This window comes from Loxodonta africana, chromosome X (genome assembly GCF_030014295.1).
Source record: "Loxodonta africana isolate mLoxAfr1 chromosome X, mLoxAfr1.hap2, whole genome shotgun sequence".
Lineage (NCBI taxonomy): Eukaryota > Metazoa > Chordata > Mammalia > Proboscidea > Elephantidae > Loxodonta > Loxodonta africana.
In genome coordinates, this window is record NC_087369.1 from 159,382,541 (window position 1) to 159,405,187 (window position 22,647).

Genomic DNA, 22,647 nt, shown 5'->3' on the forward strand with positions numbered 1-22,647 from the left:
AAGGTTCCAGACAGAACAGAGCTGGAGAAAAATCTACAACAAAATTCTAACTCAAAAAGAAAGACCAGACTTGCTGCCCTGAAAGAGAATGGAGAAACCCTGAGACTACGGACCCCAGACACCCTTTCTGCTCAGTGATGAGATCACTTCTGAGGTTCACCCTGCAGCCAAAGATTGAACAGGCCCATGGAACAAAACAAGACGAAAGGGACTGGAAGGCAGGGGGGAGCAGGAAAGCTGGTAATAGGGAACCCAGGGTTGAGAAGGAAGAGTGTTGACATGTCGTGGGGTTGTTAACCAGTGTCATACAACAATATGTGTACTAACTGTTTGATGAGAAATTAGTTTGTTCTGTAAACCTTCATCCAATGTACAATAAATAAAAGAAATATACGAGACCAAATGGGCAGCTCCTGCTCAAAAGTAGGACGAGAAGGCAGGAAAGGACAGGAACAGGACAAATGTACACAGGGAACCCGGGGTGGAAAGGAGGAGCGTGCTGTCGCATTGTGGGCATTGTAACCCATGTCGCAAAACAATATGTGTATACATTTTTGAACGAGAAATTAACTTGAGCTGTAAACTTGCACCTAAAAAAAACTTAAAAGCTGCAGCTAGAGCAGTGCATAGAGAAACATTTACAGCTGTAAATGTCCATATATTCAAAAAAGAAGAAAGGTCTCAAATCAATAGCCTAACTTTTCACCTTATAAAACTAGAAAAAGAGCAGACTAAACCCAAAGGAAACAGAAGGAAGAAATAATAAGAACTCTTACGACTCAACAACAAAAAGAGAAACCCAATTAAAAGATAGGCAAAGGATCTGAACAGACATTTCTCCAAGGGAGATACACAACTGGCCAACAAACACATGAAAAGATCCTCAACCTTATTAATCATTAGGGAAATGCAGACCGAAACCACTTCACACCCACTACCCGTTGAAACGCGTTGCTGTGGAGTCGATTTCAATTCATGAAGACCCTATAAACCACCAAAAAAAAAAAAAAACCCAAACCCACTGCCGTCGAGTCGATTCCGACTCATAGCAACTCTATAGGACAGAGTAGAACTGCCCCATAGAGTTTCCAAAGAGCGCCTGGCGGATTCAAACTGCCGACCTCTTGGTTAACAGTCATAGCATTTAACCACTACGCCACCAGGGTTTCCATGAAGACCTGTAGGACACAGTAAAACTGCCCCACAGGGTTTCCAAAGATTGGCTGGTGGATTTGAACTGCCGATATTTTGGTTAGCAGCCGAACTCTTAACCATTGCACCACCAGGGTCCCTCATACACACTAGGATGGCTATTCTAAAAAGTAAAAATAACAAGTGTTGGTGAGGGTGTATAGAAATTGGAACACTCATACATTGTTGGTGGGAATGTAAAATGGTTCCGCTGCTATGGAAGAACAGTTTGACAGTTGCTATAAAAGTTGAACACAGAAATACCAAATGACCCAGCAATTCCACTCCTAGCTATCTACCCAAAGAATTCAAAACAGGTGTTCGAACTACGACTTTTACACAAATGTTCACAGCAGCACTATTCACAATAGCCAAATGGTGGATACAACCCAAATGTCCATCAATGGATGATTAAACAAATGTGGTATATCCATGCTTAGGAATGGAGAGGGCTGTACTAGAATTCAACAGTACCGTGGTGTATTAAGTACCAAGAAGGAGGGAGGACTCATATGCAGATCACTCTACTAAAAGTATTTATTTGGTTGCCTAAAGGATTTGTATTGGGGGGTAAATAGGACGGTGGCATGCCTTCCCTCTCACATTCAGGAAGGAATGAAATCATTTCAGCATCTCCTTTTGTTAGCACTGTCCTACAAAGACTGTGTCTGGTAACAAACCATCCCCCATCTGCCCTTACCCTTCAAGCACTAATGTCTATAACTGTCATACTACTCAAATTATAGGAGCCCTGGTGGCACAATGGTTAAGCGCTTAGCTGCTAACCGAAAGGTTGGCAGTTGGAACCTACCCAGCGGTTCTGTGGGAGAAAGACCTGGTGATCTGCTCCTGTAAAGTTCATAGCCAAGAAAACCCTATGGGGCAGTTCTATTCTGTCACGTGGGGTTGCTATTAGTTGGAATCAACTCGATGACATACAACAACAACAACACCCAAATTATAATATCTGTTGGAAACTCTGGTGGCGTAGTGGTTAAGTGCTATGGCTGCAAACCAAAGGGTCAGCAGTTCGAATCTGCCAGGCGCTCCTCGGAAACTCTATGGGGCAGTTCTACTCTGTCCTATAGGGTCACTATAAGTCGGAATCGACTCAATGGTACTGGGTTTGGTTTTTGGTTTTTTGGTTGGAAAAAAAAAAAGTCATTGCCCAAAGGGAATTTTTACATCAGAAAAATCACAGATATGATTTTCATCATCAAATGTGATTTTTAAAGCAAGTAAACATTACTTTAATCCTGTGGTTGATATAATTCAACCTCCCCTTCCCCACTGAGATAGCTTTAGTATTTCAACTTCCTTTAAAATTCCAGCATCTGGAGCCCTTTTAAATGAAGCGCTAAGATCTTGCAGGAAAGGTGCCAACTGCCCCGCTCCAATGGGTTTACTTGCTAGGTGAGGCAGCGCACTTTCTAGGGGTGCTGGGACCCCCAGCTGGGACAGACTTATGGCCAAGGTGAGGTAGGCAGGCAGACACTTCGAGTGAGTTCTGGAGAGCTGAGGGGAAACGTACCTTAAACTCCTATCATTGCAAGTGTTTCAGGTGGCAGAATGCTGACTTTACAAAGCGAAAATGAAAAAGGTGATGAATGGCCTTTTTTTTTTCCATTAAATTATGAAAGAAAAAAAAAACATCTGTTGCATGGGAATGTAGTAAAGAGAACAGCCTTCTCTGTGGTTTGCGTAGCAGAAAAGAGCATCAGGATGGATGCTTGGGATTCTTTCCCAAATTCACTTGAACTTTTATTGCTGTCCTCCATCTGAAAGAACCAACTGATGAACTTGGGAGACTGGTTCTTTCTTTCCCTGGCCACAGGGCTTCTAATGCTGGAAGGATAAGAAGGGGAGCAGACAGAGAAGGCTATGTGTTCCAAAACAGAGGGCCTCAGTGGTGAGTCAGGAGGCAGGGAGCTTGGCAGGCCAACCAACTTCAGAGCAGGACAATTTGATTGAGATGAAATCCATTCAGAGCTACACAAATAAGACTGTCCAGACACTGCCTTTGCCTCTCTAACTCTGACTTCACACAAGGACGACTGGGCATCCTTTGGCTCAGCTAACCTTTGCCTGAGTTCAGAATAAAACAGATGGTGAGAGGCCGTGGAAACAGAGGGAGGAGGCCTTTTGAGCCTCCATCCTGGCCTATTGATTTCCCAGTAAAAAGAGATTTCCTGCATTTCCTGGAAAGCCTTTAGAGTGAGTTCACTTATATAACTCTGCGTTCCAAAGGCAAAGAGTCATGTAAGTATGGAGGAATTGTAAGAGGCTAACTATACAAACAAAGGCTGAAAATAGAGATATGTCTAACGGTAAAGGAAGACTATAATGGCCCTGGAAGCCTTAAACCAAAGCAAGAATATCAGCTTACAGGAATTCTGAGATAATTATAAAGTCTGTAAAAATGAGTGAAGGTTGGTAAACTCCTTTGAGACTGAAAACGGCAACGTATGACTGTATTTATGTCATCTTGGACTTAAACGCCAGTATTGCTGCCTGTCTCCATTCAAGCACAGTGACTGATTTCACACCCCCAGGTCCTTGGCTTTCACAAAGCAAGCAGCACTGTCCCCCAGCACTGACAGATAGACGCACTGACTTCACAAGCTCCTGTCACTCCTTCCACCTCCAGCCCTCAGGTGGAAGAGATAAACGGATGAGTAAGACAGGGAGTGGGAGGAGAAGAGAGAATGTGGGTATGGAGAAGGCAATAATGGGCAGGAGTGTAAGGAAGTTTAGGGTGCTGGATAAAAAGGGTAGGCGAGCAACAGAGAGGGAGAGCAAAGTCAGGGTGAACGGAAGGGGGTAGATAGATGGGGAGAGAGAAAATGAAGGTGAGCAGAAGGTGGGTGGCTAGAGCAAGGATCACAGGATGCTTCCCAGGATTGCTACAGGACTTAACACTCCACAGCCTTCCTCCTACCTTCCCAACTGCATAGAGGTTCTGTCAGGCATATCCTTTAGACATTCACCATAAACTATGATCAAGCAGAATAAAGTTAGGACTCAAGAAATAAGACCAGTCCATCCTGATTAAATCTCCCTATTCGGACATAGGGAAAGATTGTCTCTCATTCTGCAGACAGATGCTCATTCCCAGAGTCAATATTAGGATTACTGTGAGTCTGGCCCACTTGCAACAGCACAAAGGACAACTTTAACACAGCATGCTGGAGCAGCTGCAATGAAGGGAAAAATGCACCTTCCGAGGGGCACTTTGAGGGGGAAGTGCATTCACTTTATGGCCTGCAGGGATGAATTGCAGGCATGGTGTTCTTGCCTGGGTGCGTTTGATCGTATAATTTCCCCTGCCCGAATTCCCTTCAGGAGCCCTGATGGTGCAGTGGTAAGCACTCAGCTGCTAACCAAAAGGTTGGCGGTTCAAGCCCACCAGCTGCTCCACGGGAGAAGGCTGTGGCCGTCTGCTTCCGTAAAGATTACAGCCTGATAAACCCTATGGGGCAGTTCTACTCTGTCCTATAGGGTCGCTATGAGTCAGAGTCAACTCGACGGGACCAGGTAACGAGGATTCCCCATGCAGCTCTTCCCTGTTTATCTAAGTCCTTCCCTTCTCCAAGACCTGCCTGAGTCCTGTCTCCTCCATTCAACCTCTCCCTTTATTGGTTCTCAAGCTTTAGTTCAATGAGTATCAGAACCGCCTGCATGGGGGGCGGGGAAAGGGGTTGTTAAAAATGCTATTTCCTGGGATCTGCGCCCAGAGATTCTGATTCAGCAGGTCAGGTGGGGCCCAGATAGTCACAGTTTTAACAAGCTCCCCAGGTGCTTCTAATGCAAGGGATCCCCCAACCACATTTTGAGAAGCCTAGCTTAGAACACCTTATGACTTTACATCATTCTTTGCCATGTGATTTATGCTACCATATCTGTCCTCCTTCCCAACCAGACCATGAGTGCCAAGAGGTCAAGCGCTGAATGCCACATACAAGTTAAGCATGACAACTGAGCCACATGGATTCCTTTTTCTGTTCTTTTTGTTTTTTTAGTCTTTCCTGGCATACAATATCAAGCTACAATAAGAAAAGAAAGCCAACGAGCAGAAGAAACATAATTAGTAGATAAAAATAAATGATTTTTCCAGTGGTGAAAGAGTTGGCAGAGAATTCTGAGGGCAATGAAGGCACCTCCTCTGAGCTGCCAGGTTCCATAAAAGATGCTGAGCTCCCATTCAAAACAACAGGCCAGGGGAGTCCCTGGGTGACGCAAACAGTTAAGCCCTCAACTACTGGCTGCAAGGTTCTTGCTGTCAGAAGACAAACCTGAATATCTCCTTCCAAAAGGTCACAGCCTTGAAAACCCCATGGAGCAGTTCTACTCTGCACACAGGGAGTCGACAAGAGTTGGAATCAACTCGAGTGGCCAAGCCTCAGCTGCATACATTGAACACGTCTCATGACAGATGCGAGTCTGAGCTGAGTGCCCAAAGCCATCTTGGTAGAACCGTGCTCCACAGGGTTTTCAGTGGCTGACTTTTCAGAAGTAGATCTCCAGGCTTTTATTCTGAGCTGCCTCTGGATGGACTTGAACTGCCAACCTTTCAGTTCGCATCTGAGCACGTTAACTGTTTGCACCATTCAGGGACTTCTATATATACATATACATATAAACAGAAACTATGCATTTTACATTATTTGTCCTTTATGGAGCGCGTTCTATCCTCACACCTCTGCTCTACTTGCCTCTGACCAGACCTTTCACAGTTCTTCTATTCAGTGAGTCTTCGCTTGCCCTAATGCTCCCTTTACTTTGGTCCTGTAAACTTGGGCAGGATAGAGACCTCTTGAAATTTTCAGGGCTACAGACATTCTGTCCCCTCTTCTAGGTTTCTAAGAGGTTGTTCACTGATTTAGACCTCAATCAGACCTTGATGCAATTCCAGTGGCATGTCAAGTTCTCCAGTGTGACCAAAGTGGCTTTGGGCACCCAGCTCAGACCTGCCTCTGTCATGAGATATGTTCAATGTGTGCAACTGAGGCTTGGCCACTCCTGGCCTACTGTTTTGTATATGTTCTTGTTGTTGTTAGTTACCATTGAGTTGATTCCAACTCCTGGCGACCCCGCGAGTGCAGAGTAGAACTGCTCCATGGGATTTTCAAGGCTGTGACCTTTTAGAACCAGATATTCAGGTCTGTCTTCTGACACACCTCTGGGTATGTTCTAACCGCCAACCTTCTGGCTAGTAGTCGAGGGCTTAACCATTTGGTCACCCAGGGACTCCCCTGGCCTGTTGTTTTGAATGGGAGCTCAGCATCTTTTATGGAACGTGGCAGCTCAGAGGAGGCTTTTACTGCCCCTGATCTTGGCTCCTTCATTGCCCTCAAAATTCTCTGCCAACTCTTTCACCACTGGAAAAATCATCACCTTGGATAATCCTGACAACATTTTAAATTGGTAGAATCAGCAGAGGCTCAGACAGATCCAAAGCAGAGTGATGGAATGTTCCAAACCTACAGCGAGAAGCTATGGTAACATTTTCATCCATCATTTCACTGTGTCCTTTCTTATTTTATTTATTTTGTTGTTGTTGAGAATATACACAGCAAAATATACACCAATTTAACAGTTTCTACATGTAAAATTCAGTGGCATTGATTACATTCTTCGAGTTGGGAAACCAATCTCACCCTCCTTTTCTGAGCTGTTCCTCCCCCATTAACATAAACTCACTGCACCCTAACTTTCCCATCTAACCTTTCAAGTTGTTGTTGTCTATTTGATCCCATACAGCTAGATCTTGAAAGAGAACAATGATCAAAGCAGACACTCTTTACTAGTTAAGCTAGGTTATTGTTTGGTTATAAGAAGACTTCGGGGGATATTTTTGGTTTAAGGTTTAAGGATTATCTCAGGCCAATAGTTTTAGGGGCTCGTCCAGCCTCCATGGCCCTCACTGTGTCCTTTCTTTAAAAGTTAAGTCATTGAGAGTCGCTTGGAAGCTAACAGAAGTGGCCAAGAAGGAAGTGGAGAAGAGGGCCTAGCTCTGCTGGGAAATAGACTTTAACCCCATGAAATGTAAGGGGGAAAATACTGACAAAGTAGTCCCCTATGATTACTGTCCATGTTAACTATAAAGTTCCTTCTTGATTTTTCATCCCACCTACCGCTCATGTCATTATTAAGGAAAAAATTTACTGAAGAGTGAGATTCAAGTTTTTGAAACCAAAAGACATTCACATAATTGTATCAAGATATTTAAAAACTGTTTATCCATGCATAAAATAAAAGGAGCATGCAGCACACACTCACACAAAACACTGGGTAAAAACTGAAACTGTATTTCACCAGAGGTGGGGGGAGATGAGGCTAGCAGGCAGGGAAATTCTGAGGTAATGATGACTTGACCTTTTTATTAGTGACTAGGCCAGTCTAGAAGGGGGACATGAAGAAAAGCAGAGAGTAGATTAAGGAGAATGATGTGATTTCTTTTTCAAATGGGAACTTATTTTGAGTATTGTACATTCCCTATTTAGAGTTCATATATTTTGACACATCTGTGTTCAAGCCAGAGCCATTTCATTCTTCCCTCTGTGCCAAGGGCAGTCTTCCTTTTGGGCACTCCTCAAGAGCAAGGTTGATAATATTACAGAGAATATAATAATGGGTTGATTGATTCTAAAATAAAATCATAGAATGCAATCACTTAAAACTTATTGCATTACAGGAACTAGGGAATCCACCTTCTAAATATCTGGTAGGGCTACATCTAACTGCTGAATTTCACCATACACACACACACACACACACACACACACACACACAAAACCAGTTGCCAACCAGTCAATTCTGGTTCATAGTGACCCCACGTGTGTCAGAGTAGAACTGCGCTCCATAGGGTTTTCAAGGGCTGTGATCTTTTGGAGGTAGATTGCCAGGCCTTTCTTCTTCTGAGTCTCCTCTGGGTGGATTCAAACCACCAACCTTTTGGTTAATAGCTGAGTGCTTAACCATTTGGGCCACCCAAGGATGCCCAAATTTCACCCAAGGATGCCCAAATTTCACCATAATGCCTACATATTAACCAATTTCTCTTTCACCATCCTTTAATATGCCTTCCTCTGAATCATTGTGCTATCTTCAAATTTTTCAGTATAGTGGATGTACAATTTCTAGACAGCTATAAGAGGCCCACAAGTGGAGAAGCTCCATTGCATGTGTATGACAATGGACCTTTGTAATGCAACTTTATCCAGTCTTCCATTATGTTGCCTCAACACATCAGTGGTTTGACAAGTGAAAAGTTTCCACACAGAGAATCAAGGGGATTTTTGTTCATCATCTGAACACTCACCACAGCATAGTAATTCTTGGTAAGCGGAGCAGTTTCAAGTCCTTTGCCAGCCTTCGGGGAGAGAGGTCGCTCTGTGAAAAAGACATTTAAATGACTTTAATATCATATAAGTCTAAGAAGAACATTTTATAACATAAGGTCAGATAACACACAATAAAGATTGCCAAGTGAAAAGATAGATAGACATGTACACTTCTAGACAAGTGAAACTATAACTTTACTTACCTATAGACAATCAGAGTTAGTTAGATCTTCTTGCTGAGGTCCCTCAGTTTCTGAGGGAGAGAATAAGCCAAGGAGGTAAGGCCCAGCTAATTAATGGCAGGGCTAAGACAAGAACTTCATTCCCAGCTTGGGCTTGTTTCTTTCTTCCAGTCTACTTCTCCATTCAACGTGTTCAAAACAGATAAGCAAAAAGCTACCAAATACATATTTATAACTTGCAACCAACCATGCAAGTATAATACAATATAAATATGTAACAGTGATCGTGTGTTACGGATTGAATTGTGTCCCCCCAGAAGTTATGTTTAAGTCCTAACCCCTTTACCTGTAAATACGGCCCTGTTTGAAAATAAAGTTTTTCTTTTGTTATGTTAATGATATCATACCAGATTAGAGAGGGTCCTAAACCTGATCCCTTCTGAGTGGTGTCTCACAAAAAGAGCAGAATAGACACGGACAGGGAAAGACAGAGGCCATGTGAAGATGAGTCTACAACCAGCCAAGAAACAACGGGGGCTACAAAATGGAAAGTGGCAAGGGTTTTTCCCTAGAGCTCAGAGAGAGAACTCAGAGGGAGAGAGAGCTTAACCCTGCTGACGCCCTGAATTTGGACTCCTAACCTCTAGATCTGTGAGAAAATTAATTTCTGTTCTTTAAAGCCACCCACTTGTGGTATTTTTTGTTATCGTAGCACCAGGAAACTAAGACACCATGCTTTTCCTGGGGCTGTCTACTATGTCAAAAACAAAATAATCAGAATCTTTAACTTACTCAAAACTGGCAGAAAATTCTTCCCTTTTATGTGTCATTTTAATATCTTTACAATGTAGTATAAAATGCTTCCTTTTTTAATAGAATTAATGTTATCTATTAAACTCTCATGACCAAGAGACATCCTAGGACAGTCTTTTATTAAAACAAACAAACAAAAAACACTTAAAATACAAGACAGCCATGATACATGTTTAACAGCGTCACTACATAGTATCTTTTTTCCCCTCATTTTATCCTTCGCTTCATTTTCTTTTGTATTTTTATTTTTTCTTGCTATATTATGTGTTGCTTTAAGCCCTTCCTGAAGTATTAATCCATTGCTGTCGAGTTGATTCCGACTCATAGCAACCCTATAGGACAGAGTAGAACTGCCCCATAGGGTTTCCAAAGAGCACTTGGTGGATTTGAACTGCTGATCTTTTGGTTAGCACCTGAATGCTGCTATCTGGACTTTGGTTAATCACCCAGGGAAAGCCGGGCCAGCTGGCCTTTTTAAAAACCTTTTTATCATGAGTATTTCCAAATATCCACAAAAGTAGAATACTACAATGAACCCCCATGTGCTCATTAAAGTCAATTTTCTGTTTTCTAGACCAGTGTGCTTTTGACTGTGCTCGGTGGAAACCTTGGTTTCAAGCACGTTTAATAATGCTAGTAACTTGCCGAGTGCCTACTATGTGCTAGGCCTTGTGCTAAGTGCTTTACCTATGTATGCCATCTTATTGAATCCTCATAATAGCTCTCTATGAGATAAAGAGGTACAATTTAAAGACTATTTAATAGCTAAGGAAAGTGAGGCTCAGAGAGGCTTTATGGTTAATAAGTGACAGAACAAGGATTCGAACTCATGTCTATCTGACTCCAGAGCCCATGCTCTTAAACTCAAGGCCTCCCCAAAATATCCTGGGCAGTGGAATCATTGGGAGGCTTGGTACTTGTGAATTACTCCAATGCCTCTTGCCCTTGCCTCTGGACTACAGTAGAAGCTAGATAGGACAGAAGGGCTCTCCCTGTGGGCCTGGTCTAGGATGGAGGATCAACACAAACTGCAGAAGGAAAACAGATTTGGAAGGACATACTTGGAACATCTAAAAAAATGTTGCCCATGCAAACTGCTGGCCCGTGAGAAAATTCCAGAGGGGGATGTAAAGAGCAAGGCACCAGGGCTCTGACCTCAGTGACAGTTTTTTTTGCCTCTTGTTCCTTCTTTGCCCCCTTTCTGGCCCCTGCCACTGTTTCCTCCTGCCATATGGAGCTCTCTCTGAAACCCGCACTCAACGACAGGCAGAGAAAGAATAACCATGTGGAGGCTCAGAGGAGACAAGTTCAGTCTCTGGGGGTGGTTCAAAGTGACCCAATCTGAACTAACATGAAAACATCAACATTTTAGTTGATGTCAATGAAGACTGGTCAATTCAGCCCAATCGGGTGGGAAAGAAAAATCAGTCAATACAGAAAAGAATTCAAATGGGTTGTTGTCAAACAACATCAACAGTGTCACACTGACACAGACATAAGAAACCTTCCTAATCCTAATGTAAAGATCCCTTTCCAATGAACTTTTTTTCCCCTAAAAATTATGGAAGGCTTCATGAATTAGCGTGTCATCCTTGTGCAGGGGCCATGCTAATCTTCTGCGTATCATTCCAATTTTAGCATCTGTGCTACCAATTAACTTTCAGTTTTTCCCCTCCTTTGTTGATCTACAGATTACTGTTGCCTGTTGGTTATAGTATAAAAAAAAACTGTATGACGAATACTTTCTCTGGATTTGAAACGTCTGTGTGATACACCTAGGAGATTAAAACAGGAAGTCTAAATATAAAGCTCAATCCCAGCTTGGGTTTACAATAAGCAGGAAAGAGTCATTTTTAATCTGCCTTAATACAAATTTAATTAAGCATCTACCTAATCCCTTACTTGATATCTATATTTACCTGCCAATAAGAACTTCTAGAAGAGTTTAATGACCCCTTAACTCAATCAGTTGGAGGAAATAGAATTTGCTTAAATATATCTGCTCTGAATATAGTTCCCTCAATATTTTCTTGGTGTGGAAATTTTGCCAGGAAAATTTCAATGCAAAGATCTAACAAAACCCTTAGCCCTTCTCAGTAACAAAAAGCAAAAAATGAAAATAAAAAGAGATACAATTTACGATGTTATTGATATGTTGGCACTAATTATTTTGATGTGTAAGTAATATGTTCACTTACAGGTTGCCACTGATTTTTTAAAGGGCTGGAAATTGTATAAATGGCTAATTTTCTTACTTATAATGTATCTGCTACAAATGAAATAAAAGAACCAAGCCTCTTGCTCTATCTTCTGTAGCTTATATAATGACTAAATTGTTCATAATGTATTTTTCATGAAGATCTTTGAAGAAAATACTTATTTGCTCAAAATAGGGTTTATTTTTCTCATGTAACAATAAACCCAGAGGTGGGTGAGTAGGACTAGTAACAATGGCATTGTGATGTCACCAGTGCCCAGGTTCCATCATCCTTGGTAAGGAGGCTTTTATCATCATGGTCACACAAACCTACGAGACCATCAGCCTGTAGCTCATGTTGAAAAAAGATCTGTGTGTGCATGTTTTATACTCAAATATTCTACTTCTTAGCTTTCTATAGTATTGGCAGGTTGGTGGTTCTTTATGCTGTGTGTTTCCTCTGAAACCAGTCCTCCCAAAAAGAGGGACGATGCTGCTCCCCTGGCTTTGGCCATAATCATCTCTAGCCATAAGCAACAGTGGACTCCAAAACTTAAAATGCCACTCCCCAAGGCAAAATTACCGGAGCACAAAATGCTCTAGTCAGTGACAGACTCAGGGGAGGACAACCATGCAGAGCACTCCCGTGGCAGAGCAGTCTGCAGGATGAGGGGTTTATGGGGCTAGCTTGTTTTGTCCTGAAGACCATACAGAAGGACGCATAACATCAGCCTGAATGGTATCCCAGACGGCATTTTTTTTTGTATGAAATCTGTTGAGGAAAATCCTCAATAAGATGGAGTGACACAATAGCCACAACAACGGACTCTAACATACCAACGATCATGAAGATGGTGCAGGACCGGGCAGTGTTTCCCTCTGTTGTACATGGGGTCGCCATGACTCATAGCAACGACTAGCTATTCGAGTGACCACAGTGTTGCACATCTGACCCAATAGTAAGTAGATGGAGATCACAGAAGTTCTTAAGTTCCATGCCTGATTCAGCTACATAAATAATCCAAGAGATTGCTGGTATGGCAGTGGGGTTTCTATGAAATATGTGTTTCATCTATGAATCATTTTTTAAAACTCCTAAAAGACAACTTCTTTATAAAGCTTACACCTCATTACTGACTTTCTGGAAAGTAATTCAAAATTGACAAGTATTTTCCAAACCAAACGTAAAACAACACAGTATTGAACGTATAATGTTCCTCGGCAGCATCCTAGATAGGTTTTGGCCAACTCACCATTTTGTGGAGGTGGCAAGAGTTGAGGTGGGAAAGAATTCAAGTCAACAAAGATTTATTGAGCATCTACTTTCCCAACAAGACATTTTCATTACACGAAGCTAATTTTGTCCACTATTGCCTCAGCTCACTCTGCTCAGTCTTACAAGGGAACGTTCGTAGCTTTTGTTCCCCCTGACCAATTGCTGCTGCTTAGATTGTCCTCCCCTCTCTTCTGGGCCTAACCACAGCCTATGTGTCATTCAGGGTCCAACTCAAGCCCTCCCTCATCTGTGAAGCCTCCTCCAACCTCCCCAGCTACAATGTACTCTCTTCCTTGGAGCACTGATGACTGATCCACTATATATATATATATATATTTTTTTTTTAACACTTCACCATCCATCTCCTTGTACTGTTAATTGTTTTATCTCCAGCTCTTATCTCTCTCCTGTGCTCCGAATCCATACTGCCAACTACCTGCTGGAAATCTTCACAACTATGACTCACTGGCACCTCCACTCAACATGTCTAAAATAACTCATCATCTTCAGTACCAACCAAGCCCCAACACACAAACACACACACAAAACCTCCTCTCCCTCCTGTCATCTCTATTAATGGAGTTTACCATGTATCGAACATTTCCTATGTCTAACGACAGACACTATGGAAACAGAAAGATATATACAAAGATTGATAAGCCTCCCTCGACTTCCCTGTCAGACTGAGTTAGGCACTGCTCTTCTGTTCTCTACCCCCCCACAGCATCCTGTCCTTAGCTCTATCAGTAAACTTATCACACTCTATTCTAACTGATGTCTCCCTCACTAGACTATGAGCTCCATGAACGATCCATCTCTTGTGTTTCTCTGCCTCACCAATGACCAAGACAGAGACTGATCTCCTAGTCATATTAAATAAACCTTTGCTAGCTGGCTAGATCAATGGCAATCTTTGCCTTTAAGGAGTTCACCATCAAGCTGGATACCTAACCTTTGGGTTATCCGCAACTCTTCCTTTTTACTCACACCAAGTTCAGCAAGGTCTCTTAATTCTATTTCAGCAGTATCTACAGCATGTGAATCTTCATCCCCACTATCACCAGAATATTCCACACCACTATCCAGATTGCCTGGACCTCAGCAGTAGCCTCTAGTAATTTCTCCACACATTATACATTCAATACTTTGTTGTTTTATGTTTGGTCCGGAAAATACTTGTCAATTTTTTATTACTTTCCAAGAAGTCAATAATCAGGTGGAAGCTTCATCAGAAAGATTGTTCTAAAACACATGTTATCACCTGCTTAAAATTTTCATTGACACCCTCCTTAACCTAGCTCTAGCTCAAGGCCCACTCCTTCTCTTCACTCACCTGATTCTCAACTAAAATCATTCCACCATCCACCCCCTGCTTTCCTACCTCCGTGCTTTAACGTACTAATGTCCTCTACCTTCTTCTACCAAGCAAAATCCTCTTTTCTTCCTTCAAGATCCAATTCAAGTGATTGTTCCCGCTTAGGTTACTGCTAATCGAATTGCTTCTTGACAGCTCCAACAGCACCTTAGTTAGATCTTTTTCTTTGTTACTTCACTTGGTCCTATCATGTTTATGGTTGGTTGTGTGCACGCATACCTTGACCGCTAGCTTGTGAGGTCCCTGGGGAAGAGTTCATGAGGTATATATTGCTACAGCTTACTGAGTGCCTAGTATAATGGGTGCTCAATGAATAAACAGAACAGAATTTAATTACCCACCCCACAATATTGATTCATTTTACGAGTATTCATGGAACATAAACAAAACAAACAAAACATCTCTGCCCTTTTGGCATTTACATTCTAATGGTAGGCTACAGACAGTAAACAAAATAAGTGAGTTAACATATGCTATGTTAGAAAAAAAAACCTGTTGCCATGGAGTCGATTCCAACTCATAGTGACCCTGTACAACAGAGGAGAGCTGCCCGTTAGGGTTTCCAAGGAGCAGCTGGTGGATTCGAACTGCCAACCTTTTAGTTAGCAGTGGAATGCTTAGCCACAGCGCCACCAGGGCTCCTATCTTATGTTTAGATGGAGGTAAATGTTAAACAGAAAAATAAAGCAGGGAAGGGGGATAGGGAAAGTAGGGATGGGGCTCAATTTTCTATTGGGTGAGCAGGGAAGGACCTACTGAGAAGGTGGCACATGAGCAAAGACCTGAAGGAGAGAGAGGGAACCAGCCATGCTGACATCTGGAGAAGAGTATTCCAGGCGGAGGGACAGCAGGGGAGGCAGGAATCTCTCTGGCACAGGCAGCCAGGATGTCAGTGAGGCTGAAGTGGAATGAGTGAAGGGGAGAGAGGTCAGACAGGCAACAAGAGGCCAGGTCCTGGAGGGCCTTGTGGGCTATTGGGATCACCTTGGTCTTTATTCTTTTTGAGATGGGGAGCCATGGTCCAAGTTAAGTTTTGAAAAAATCACTCTGGCTACCGAACTTAGGTTAGATTGTAGGAGTAATGAGGACAAGAGCAGGGACGCCAAGTAGGAAGCTACTGCAATAAGCCAGGTAAGCGGTGTTGCTCCCTACACTCCTAGGTCCAGGCGTTCCGTGTCTAGCAGGCTTCCTGGCCCCAGCTGCCCAGATGTATCCCTGAAACTTAGATAAGATGCTTCTAGAGATTACCTAAGCGCTCAAAGCAGAGCCAGAGCTTGTCACGTGAGTCCAAAACTGAATTCTAAAACAAAGAGTATAGGAGAAGCTTGAAGGGAAGGGCCTGAAGACCAGGACAAAAACCCAGGGCAGCCCACAAGAGGGTGGCCAGACTGTGCTACAAGAACATCACAGTGAGGGCCGCCCAAACGAGGGCACGCTGTCCACTTCCCATGTCCCCTCAGCGATGCTTGGGATTTCCAGGCAAGGCAGCAGGTGCTGTCCATTTAACTTTGCAGATGGGGACGCTAAATCAAGAAACGTAGAGTGAATCTCAAAAAATTGTGTAGGGATCCTGACAACCAGATTGTGCCAATGGAAAGATGTAGCAAGCGGTTAAAAATTGGCTGTGAAAATCATCCAGACCGAGGAGATTCCAGGCAAGGCTTGTGAAAATACTTCAGGGCTCAACAGAAACGTCTTAATTTCCAGTCATTAAAAATGCTAAGAAGTCTACACATACGCATATAATTATAAATCAGTTGGCTTAATGCTTATTTCATTAAAGGAGATGCTCCCCTTAACCCAGCACACTACACAGAAAACTGTGCAAACCAAATTTTACCTTCAGTGCTTTAGGGGAAATCGCACAGTGTGGATCTCAGGGAGGGGGGAGGGGAAGAGGAACTTTCATTATCTACATTATATATATTTCTTTACTGTTTTAATTCATTTACAGCGAGCCCTGTAAGTAAATTTTAATTAGTAACTAATAATAAATAATTTACATAAATAAACTAGATATTAAATGATTAAGTTACATTTACTGAATCATTACATTAAAACCAGACACTTGATAAATTAAATAAATTGATTAACAAATAAAATTAGTTAACAAATTATTCAAAATAGAAAAAATGCACCGAGGCACTAACCACTCAAAGGAGCCTTGGGTGAACATTTTTGAAAAGTGAAGAAATTTAATAAGGTGAATAACTGACCCCTGTTTTATCTGTATCGTGAACAAGTATTTTCGAATACCAGAGTTGGGTTTTGTTAATATAAGCAGGGCCTACCTTCTTAAATAATAAAAAAGCAAGAAAGTTACCTAACAAAAACTCTAGGAAGGCCTATAAAGAGGGATTAGATTTCATTCTCTGGATCTTATTACAAAAAAACGGTAAGCAGCTAGGGGTATGTGCTGAGTTAAGGGCGATCTTGTTCAGAATCAAAGTGGCCGAACACATCTCTGAGGCATTTAGTTTTAGGTGTGCTTAAAGAGCTTAGAGCTAAAAAAAGGAAGTTAGCACATGGCTTCTCTATTATTGTATGCTGCCATGGTGATTCTCAGAGCAGCAGCGAAGACTATGTACTGTATTACATAGGCTAGGATTAGTAGACATAAAGGGACATAGTTAAGGTGGAACAGTTGTCTGAGCTTGGAACTCCTTTGCTTATTTAGGTTTTTTTTTGCCTTGAAGTAATCTAAATGCAACTTTGTTTCCAAATATCTAATGACAGATTTTTCCCAGTATGTTCTAGTCTTATTTTTGACATACACAAACAAGTATAAACAGTTTCTGTTAACCAATTCAAACCACAAGATTTTCAGTAAAAATACCAATAAAGTCCAAGAGTCATATTCAAAATGACTTTTAAAAGTTTCACTTACCACTGGATTTAATTTCTCGGACATAATTACTAGGGAACCAGCCTGTTCTCCCATTTAAGGTGCCTTCCCACCAGCCACCTTCTTCAACTCGAGTGACATAAATGATGTCCCCTTTACAGACTGACAGTTCGTCTTCATTAGTCTGCTTAAAATTGAATCTTGCCTTTACTATCAACTGGTGACTTCCATTTTCCGTCATCTCCTAGAGACACAAAAGCAGATTAAGTGCTCACCTAAATAAGGGAGGGGTAGAAATTGCATAGATTTAGGCAAATAAGGTGGGGTGGCTAGTGATAAAACCCCAGGTCCACCTCAGCCCTGAGTTTTTAACTTAGGGGTCCATAGATGGGTCTCGGGGGAAACTGCATGCAAGTTGGGAGAATGTGCATTTTGGAAGGGGTCATAGCTTTCAGTTCCCTCTCTCCTCCCCCAACAATTATCTAAAGATACCTATTTATTTGAGCCAGGAAACAAAGCAGAGTGATAAAATATTTCACTCCACCGTCTACCTAACACACACATGATTCTATGACCAAGATTAGGGACTTAACTCTCATAAAATCTTTCTCCCACTGTCCAATTACTAACAATATTTTAATTTGGGCAAGACTAAGTTGTATACAAAGATCAAATATTCCATAGTTACCAAAATCAGGAGTTCTTAACCTGTCAGCCTAGAATTGGGTTTAACTTTTTGAGGGTCACCGACTCCTTTGAAAAGCTGATGAGCACGAAGGATCTTTGTCCAAGACAATACCCATGAGCACACGCATGTAAGATTTTGTACACACTTTGAGAAGGTCCAAGGGGTGTAGTGTTCATCAGCTTCTCAGAGGGATCTATGACCTCATGAAGGTCACCCACTTAAGTGATCTGGAAGTACTAGCTCATGGTGGCTGACAGGAAGTGGGTGGTTTTGATAAGAAATAAAGGTCTCACCCAAACAGCAGAAGATGGTGTATTTCCTCCCTTACCAGACCAAACGCAAAGATAGCTGGGCAAGCCCAATATAGGCGCTCCTCATAGGCTGACATTTAAAATCAGGTCTTGCTCAATAGGGACCCAAAGGGAAAAATAATGATAACGACAATGATGATGATCTATTATGCGCTAGGCACTACTTAATTTTCCTAATAAATCCAACAACAGCAACAAACCAGTTGCCGTGGAGTTGATTCCAATTCATGGTGACCCCATGTGTGTCAGAGTAGAACTGTGCTCCACAGGGTTTTCAGTGACTGATTTTTCAGAAGTTGATCACCAGGTCTTTCTTCCCAGGTGCCTCTGGGTGGACTCGAACCTCCAAGCTTTAGGTTAGCAGCTGACCGTGTTAACTGTTTGCACCACCCAGAGACTCTTTAATGAACCCAGGGGTATCATAAATAACAGTAAACTGTCATCAGGATGGAGTCATAAAGATGCTTACATCTGCACAGCATTTTCAGTTAAACGACTTGCCCAATTCTAATGAGGAACAGAGCTGGGGCTTCAAGCCCATCTTCTGACTCTTGCCCTCCCCCCCCCCACCCCCCATGACTTTTATTTGTTCTGATCAGGCCATTCAGAATTGGTGCTAGGTTTAAAATTAGTTTTCTCCGCGACACCCAGAACAAACAGGAGGGCTATTCGCCCCATATGGATGTGCAGCTGGGGTACTGATCTGATTTTATAGATTTTAAAACAGGCCAAGGGAACTGGGGACACTACTTACCACTGCCTTGGACTGCCTTTGCAGTCCTGGAGCTGTGCTAGAAACTGCTCCCTGTGGGTTTGTCTGAGAACTATTAGCAGAACTAAGAGAAGAGGAACGTCCACATGGTCTTTCTGAGAGCTGATCTGTGAAAAGAGGAAAAGGCATGGTAAAGGGAGCCACTCATGTTAGAAAAACAGTACCTTTCATGGGACACTATCAAAGGCAACCTGGCTGTAATGCTAACTGATCTCATTATGAACATGCCGAGTAGATTTCATCCCACCCTCCCATATGGCAGCTGACTTTTTTTCCTGAACCTTACTAGCCATTGCTCTCCAGTAGAATGAAAAACAGCGACAGAACCACATTTTCTCTTAACCCATTTCCCTACAACCCTTCCCTCCTGAACCAGTTGCAACAGTATGCCCTGTTATCCCAGGCAGGACTATATTGGGTACCAAACAGCTGTTTGTGGCTCTTATTACTTCAAAATATTTCAAATTTCTCTCTTTGCTTTTTGGCTCATAACGGAGTGGTTCTTTTCTTACCCGCATGTAACAAATTTGTGAGGCATATATAATGTAAAATCTCCCCCGGGCTTGGGGGGGTATGTGTGTGTGTGTATGGGGTGCGGGCGGGGGGGACAGAGAATAAGAATGAGAGATTGTGTCTGGGAAAGATGCAATCTTGATACTAGAAAAAAATTTTTTTAATCAAACTCAGGGGTTCTCTCTTCCTTCAGACCTTGGGAAATTTGATCGGGCCCGAGCTAAGCTGGGTGTTTCAGTACGCTGACAGTGTACTAAAGAGAGAAGCTGGCTTCTTGACAAATTCAAAGGAAGGTTCTTTTCCCCTCCATTTATTTTTAAAAGATATAAACTGCAAAAGTCTAAAGCCCAAACATTCCCTAGGTGGCAAGCTCAGTATCCAAGTAATTTCCTTGATGCTGTGGGTTTTAACTTTCACCTCCTTGTATTTTTATAAATATCTGTGGCAAGGGAAGAGACTGTAAAACTTGCTAGGAGAGTTTGGCAGAGGAACGTATAATTTGTGTGGCATAATGTTAGAATTATACGATCCTCCCTGCCCAGATCTGGATAGTTGTCGTGTGTGTTAAATATAGTTACTTGAATTAGCTGTGCTTTCTGCTCTACGCCTTGCGATAGCTCAAAAGCTTTTTCTTTTTTTCTAAATAGCGAAAGAACAACCTCAGAGAAGTATTTTTACGTTTATTGTTATTATATACAGCTCTTTTGACTAAAAGTATAATTACTTGAGAGCTTCCTAGATGCTCCAGCCTGTTTGGCACTTGATTATATTGTCTGCTCTTGTTCTCTAATTGTTTCACGTGGGTAAGTTGAGTCTCCCTAAATAGACTGTCATTTTCTCGAGGGCGGGACCACATCTTACGCTTCCTTTGTAGCACCTGGCAGTGCTGGGTACACAGCCTGCTGACTCTCCACACCACCAGTCTGAGCAGTGTGCCCCGAGGCTGGGTATAAGAGCTCTGGAGTCAGTTGGAGGTGGGTTTGAACTCCATTTCTGTGACTTACTGTTTAGTTAGGCAACTATGGGCTTGAGTTTCCTCACTTGTGATGTGGACCTAATAATAATACCTGCCCCCAAGGTTGTTTCAAAGATTAAGCAAGACCAGAGACCATCCAAGGCCCTTAGGACAGCCTCGACCCATGGAAAGGGCTCAAAGCATTTTTAAAAATGTATTGTGGTAAAGTACATATAACAAAAAGTTTAATGTTTTAGCCATTTTTAAGCGTACAATCCAGGCATTAATTACATTCACCATGTTGTGCCAGTATCACCACTATCTCTGTCCAAAAGTCTTTCATCACCTTAAACAGAAAGTGAGTACTCGTTAAGCAATAACTCCCATTCCCTCCTGTCCTCAGCCCCTGCTAACCCCAAATAAACGTTTGACTCTATGCCCTTGCGTATTCTAAATATTTCATATAAGCGAGATTATACAATATTTGTCCTTTTGTGTCTGAGTTATTTCACTCAGCATAACGTTTTCAAGGGTCATCCATGTTGTAGTATGCATCAGAACTTCATTTCTTTTCATGGTTGAGTAATATTCCATTGTATGTATATATACATTTTGTTCATCCATTCATCTGCTGATGGGCACCTGGGTTATTTCCACAGAGCTCAACCCATTTTAACTATGATTCTTACCACCCAGCTATAAGTAAGATACTATATCACAGAAGGAGTGGAGTTACACTCCCAGTTTATCATCATCTTTGCATTTACCAGAATTTATATTTATTATCTCCAATCGAGTGGGTGTTAAAAATGTAAACAACAAATACTCTTTTCACTTCCTATGACCTTGAGGTTTCATTTCCAGTGCAAGGTTACTGAGGGGGTTCCTTTACATGGACAAACCCATTGCCATTGAGTCAATTCCAATTCCTGGTGGCCATGTAGGACAGGGTAGAACTGCCCCATAGGGTTTCCAAGGCTGTAAGTCTTTACGGAAGTAGAGTGCCACATCTTTCTCCCAAGGAGCAGCTGGTGGGTTCGAACCACTGACCTTTCGGTTAGCAGCCAAGCGCTTAACCACCGTGCCACCAGGGCTCCTTACATGAACAAAGACATATGGAAAACTATGAGAAATATGTGTTGTTGCTAGTGGGGAAAGGGAAGTAGCAGTTGTATTTTGCAAACTTTATGAAAAGGGGAACTGGTCTTTTCCTTTATAACTTCTGTCCTGTTATGTTCATTTGGTTATTCAATAGCTTTGAATGAGATATTTTCTTTATTAAGAGCATTAGAATGACATCTGCAGTAAACCCATTGCCGTCGAGTCAATTCCATCTCAAAGTGACCTTATAGGACAGAGTAGAGCTGCCCCATACGGTTTCCAAGGCTATACTCTTCACGGAAGCAGACTGCCACATCTCTCCCCTGCGACATCTGAGGTAGGTATATTTAAATCTTAAGCCATAAAAAAGTAAAGCATTTGACACCCATTGGGGTTTATGTGCGGGTGGGCACGGGGTGGGGATTTGCATGGTTGCAAATCAAACAATCCTGGCCACGGTTGGCTCCTAGGGTAATCAGAAACACATGGATCCAAAAATGTCACACAGAACTCCTAAATCACAAGCCTTTGCTTACCTTCTGTTGCTTTGTTGACAGCTAAAAGGGTGCTCAGAACTTTGGAGAAATTGACCCCCAAATAAAGGTCCTCAGGATCAAATACCTACGAGAAAGGAAAATTGAAACTGTGAGACACTGTAAGTATTCAAGTCAGCCAACAGAGGTATCAAAAAGCCGCTTCCTCCAGCTCTCGGGAGAAAAAATGTAAAAGCTAAGACGTGAACCTCTCTATACCTCTGGGAGAAATGAAAGCGGCAGCTGAGCCGCCTAATGACATGTGGCAGGCCATCAGTGAGTCAGAGAGAAGCAGTAATGGGAAATGAAAGCCAAGCAGAGAACGCAGTGCCCACCAGGAAATACACAGTGCAGACTCAGACCCATTCTTTCGGACCTGAATACATCAATACTCACAGCCCAGTTACCGGAAATGCATGCGCATGGGTAACAGTTAATGCCGGGCACCTGCGGAACGTACTCCACAGTCCACACACGAGGAGGTGGACCTTTTGGACACTTGTGCCTTCCTCTCGGCTCTCCTTCCTCCCCACTGTAACCCAGTGGATCCCA

General features: G+C 42.4%; 1 protein-coding gene and 1 non-coding gene across 9 annotated transcripts in view; both read right to left on the bottom strand.

Annotated features, from left to right (window-relative positions):
* ARHGEF6 (Rac/Cdc42 guanine nucleotide exchange factor 6) overlaps window positions 1-22,647 on the bottom strand; it is a 110,995-nt gene that overhangs the window by 45,500 nt on the left and 42,848 nt on the right. For all 8 annotated transcript variants that reach the window (XM_023539463.2, XM_023539466.2, XM_023539464.2 and 5 more), the window contains 4 exons: window positions 22,099-22,183; window positions 18,976-19,100; window positions 17,265-17,466; window positions 8,513-8,583 (listed from right to left, as the gene is read on the bottom strand). In XM_023539463.2, coding sequence (XP_023395231.1) covers window positions 8,513-8,583; window positions 17,265-17,466; window positions 18,976-19,100; window positions 22,099-22,183 — 483 coding nt within the window. The remainder of the gene's footprint in view (window positions 1-8,512; window positions 8,584-17,264; window positions 17,467-18,975; window positions 19,101-22,098; window positions 22,184-22,647) is intronic.
* On the bottom strand, window positions 11,085-11,187 carry LOC111747812 (U6 spliceosomal RNA). The gene has a single exon (XR_002783763.1). It is a non-coding gene; the product is annotated as a U6 spliceosomal RNA (small nuclear RNA).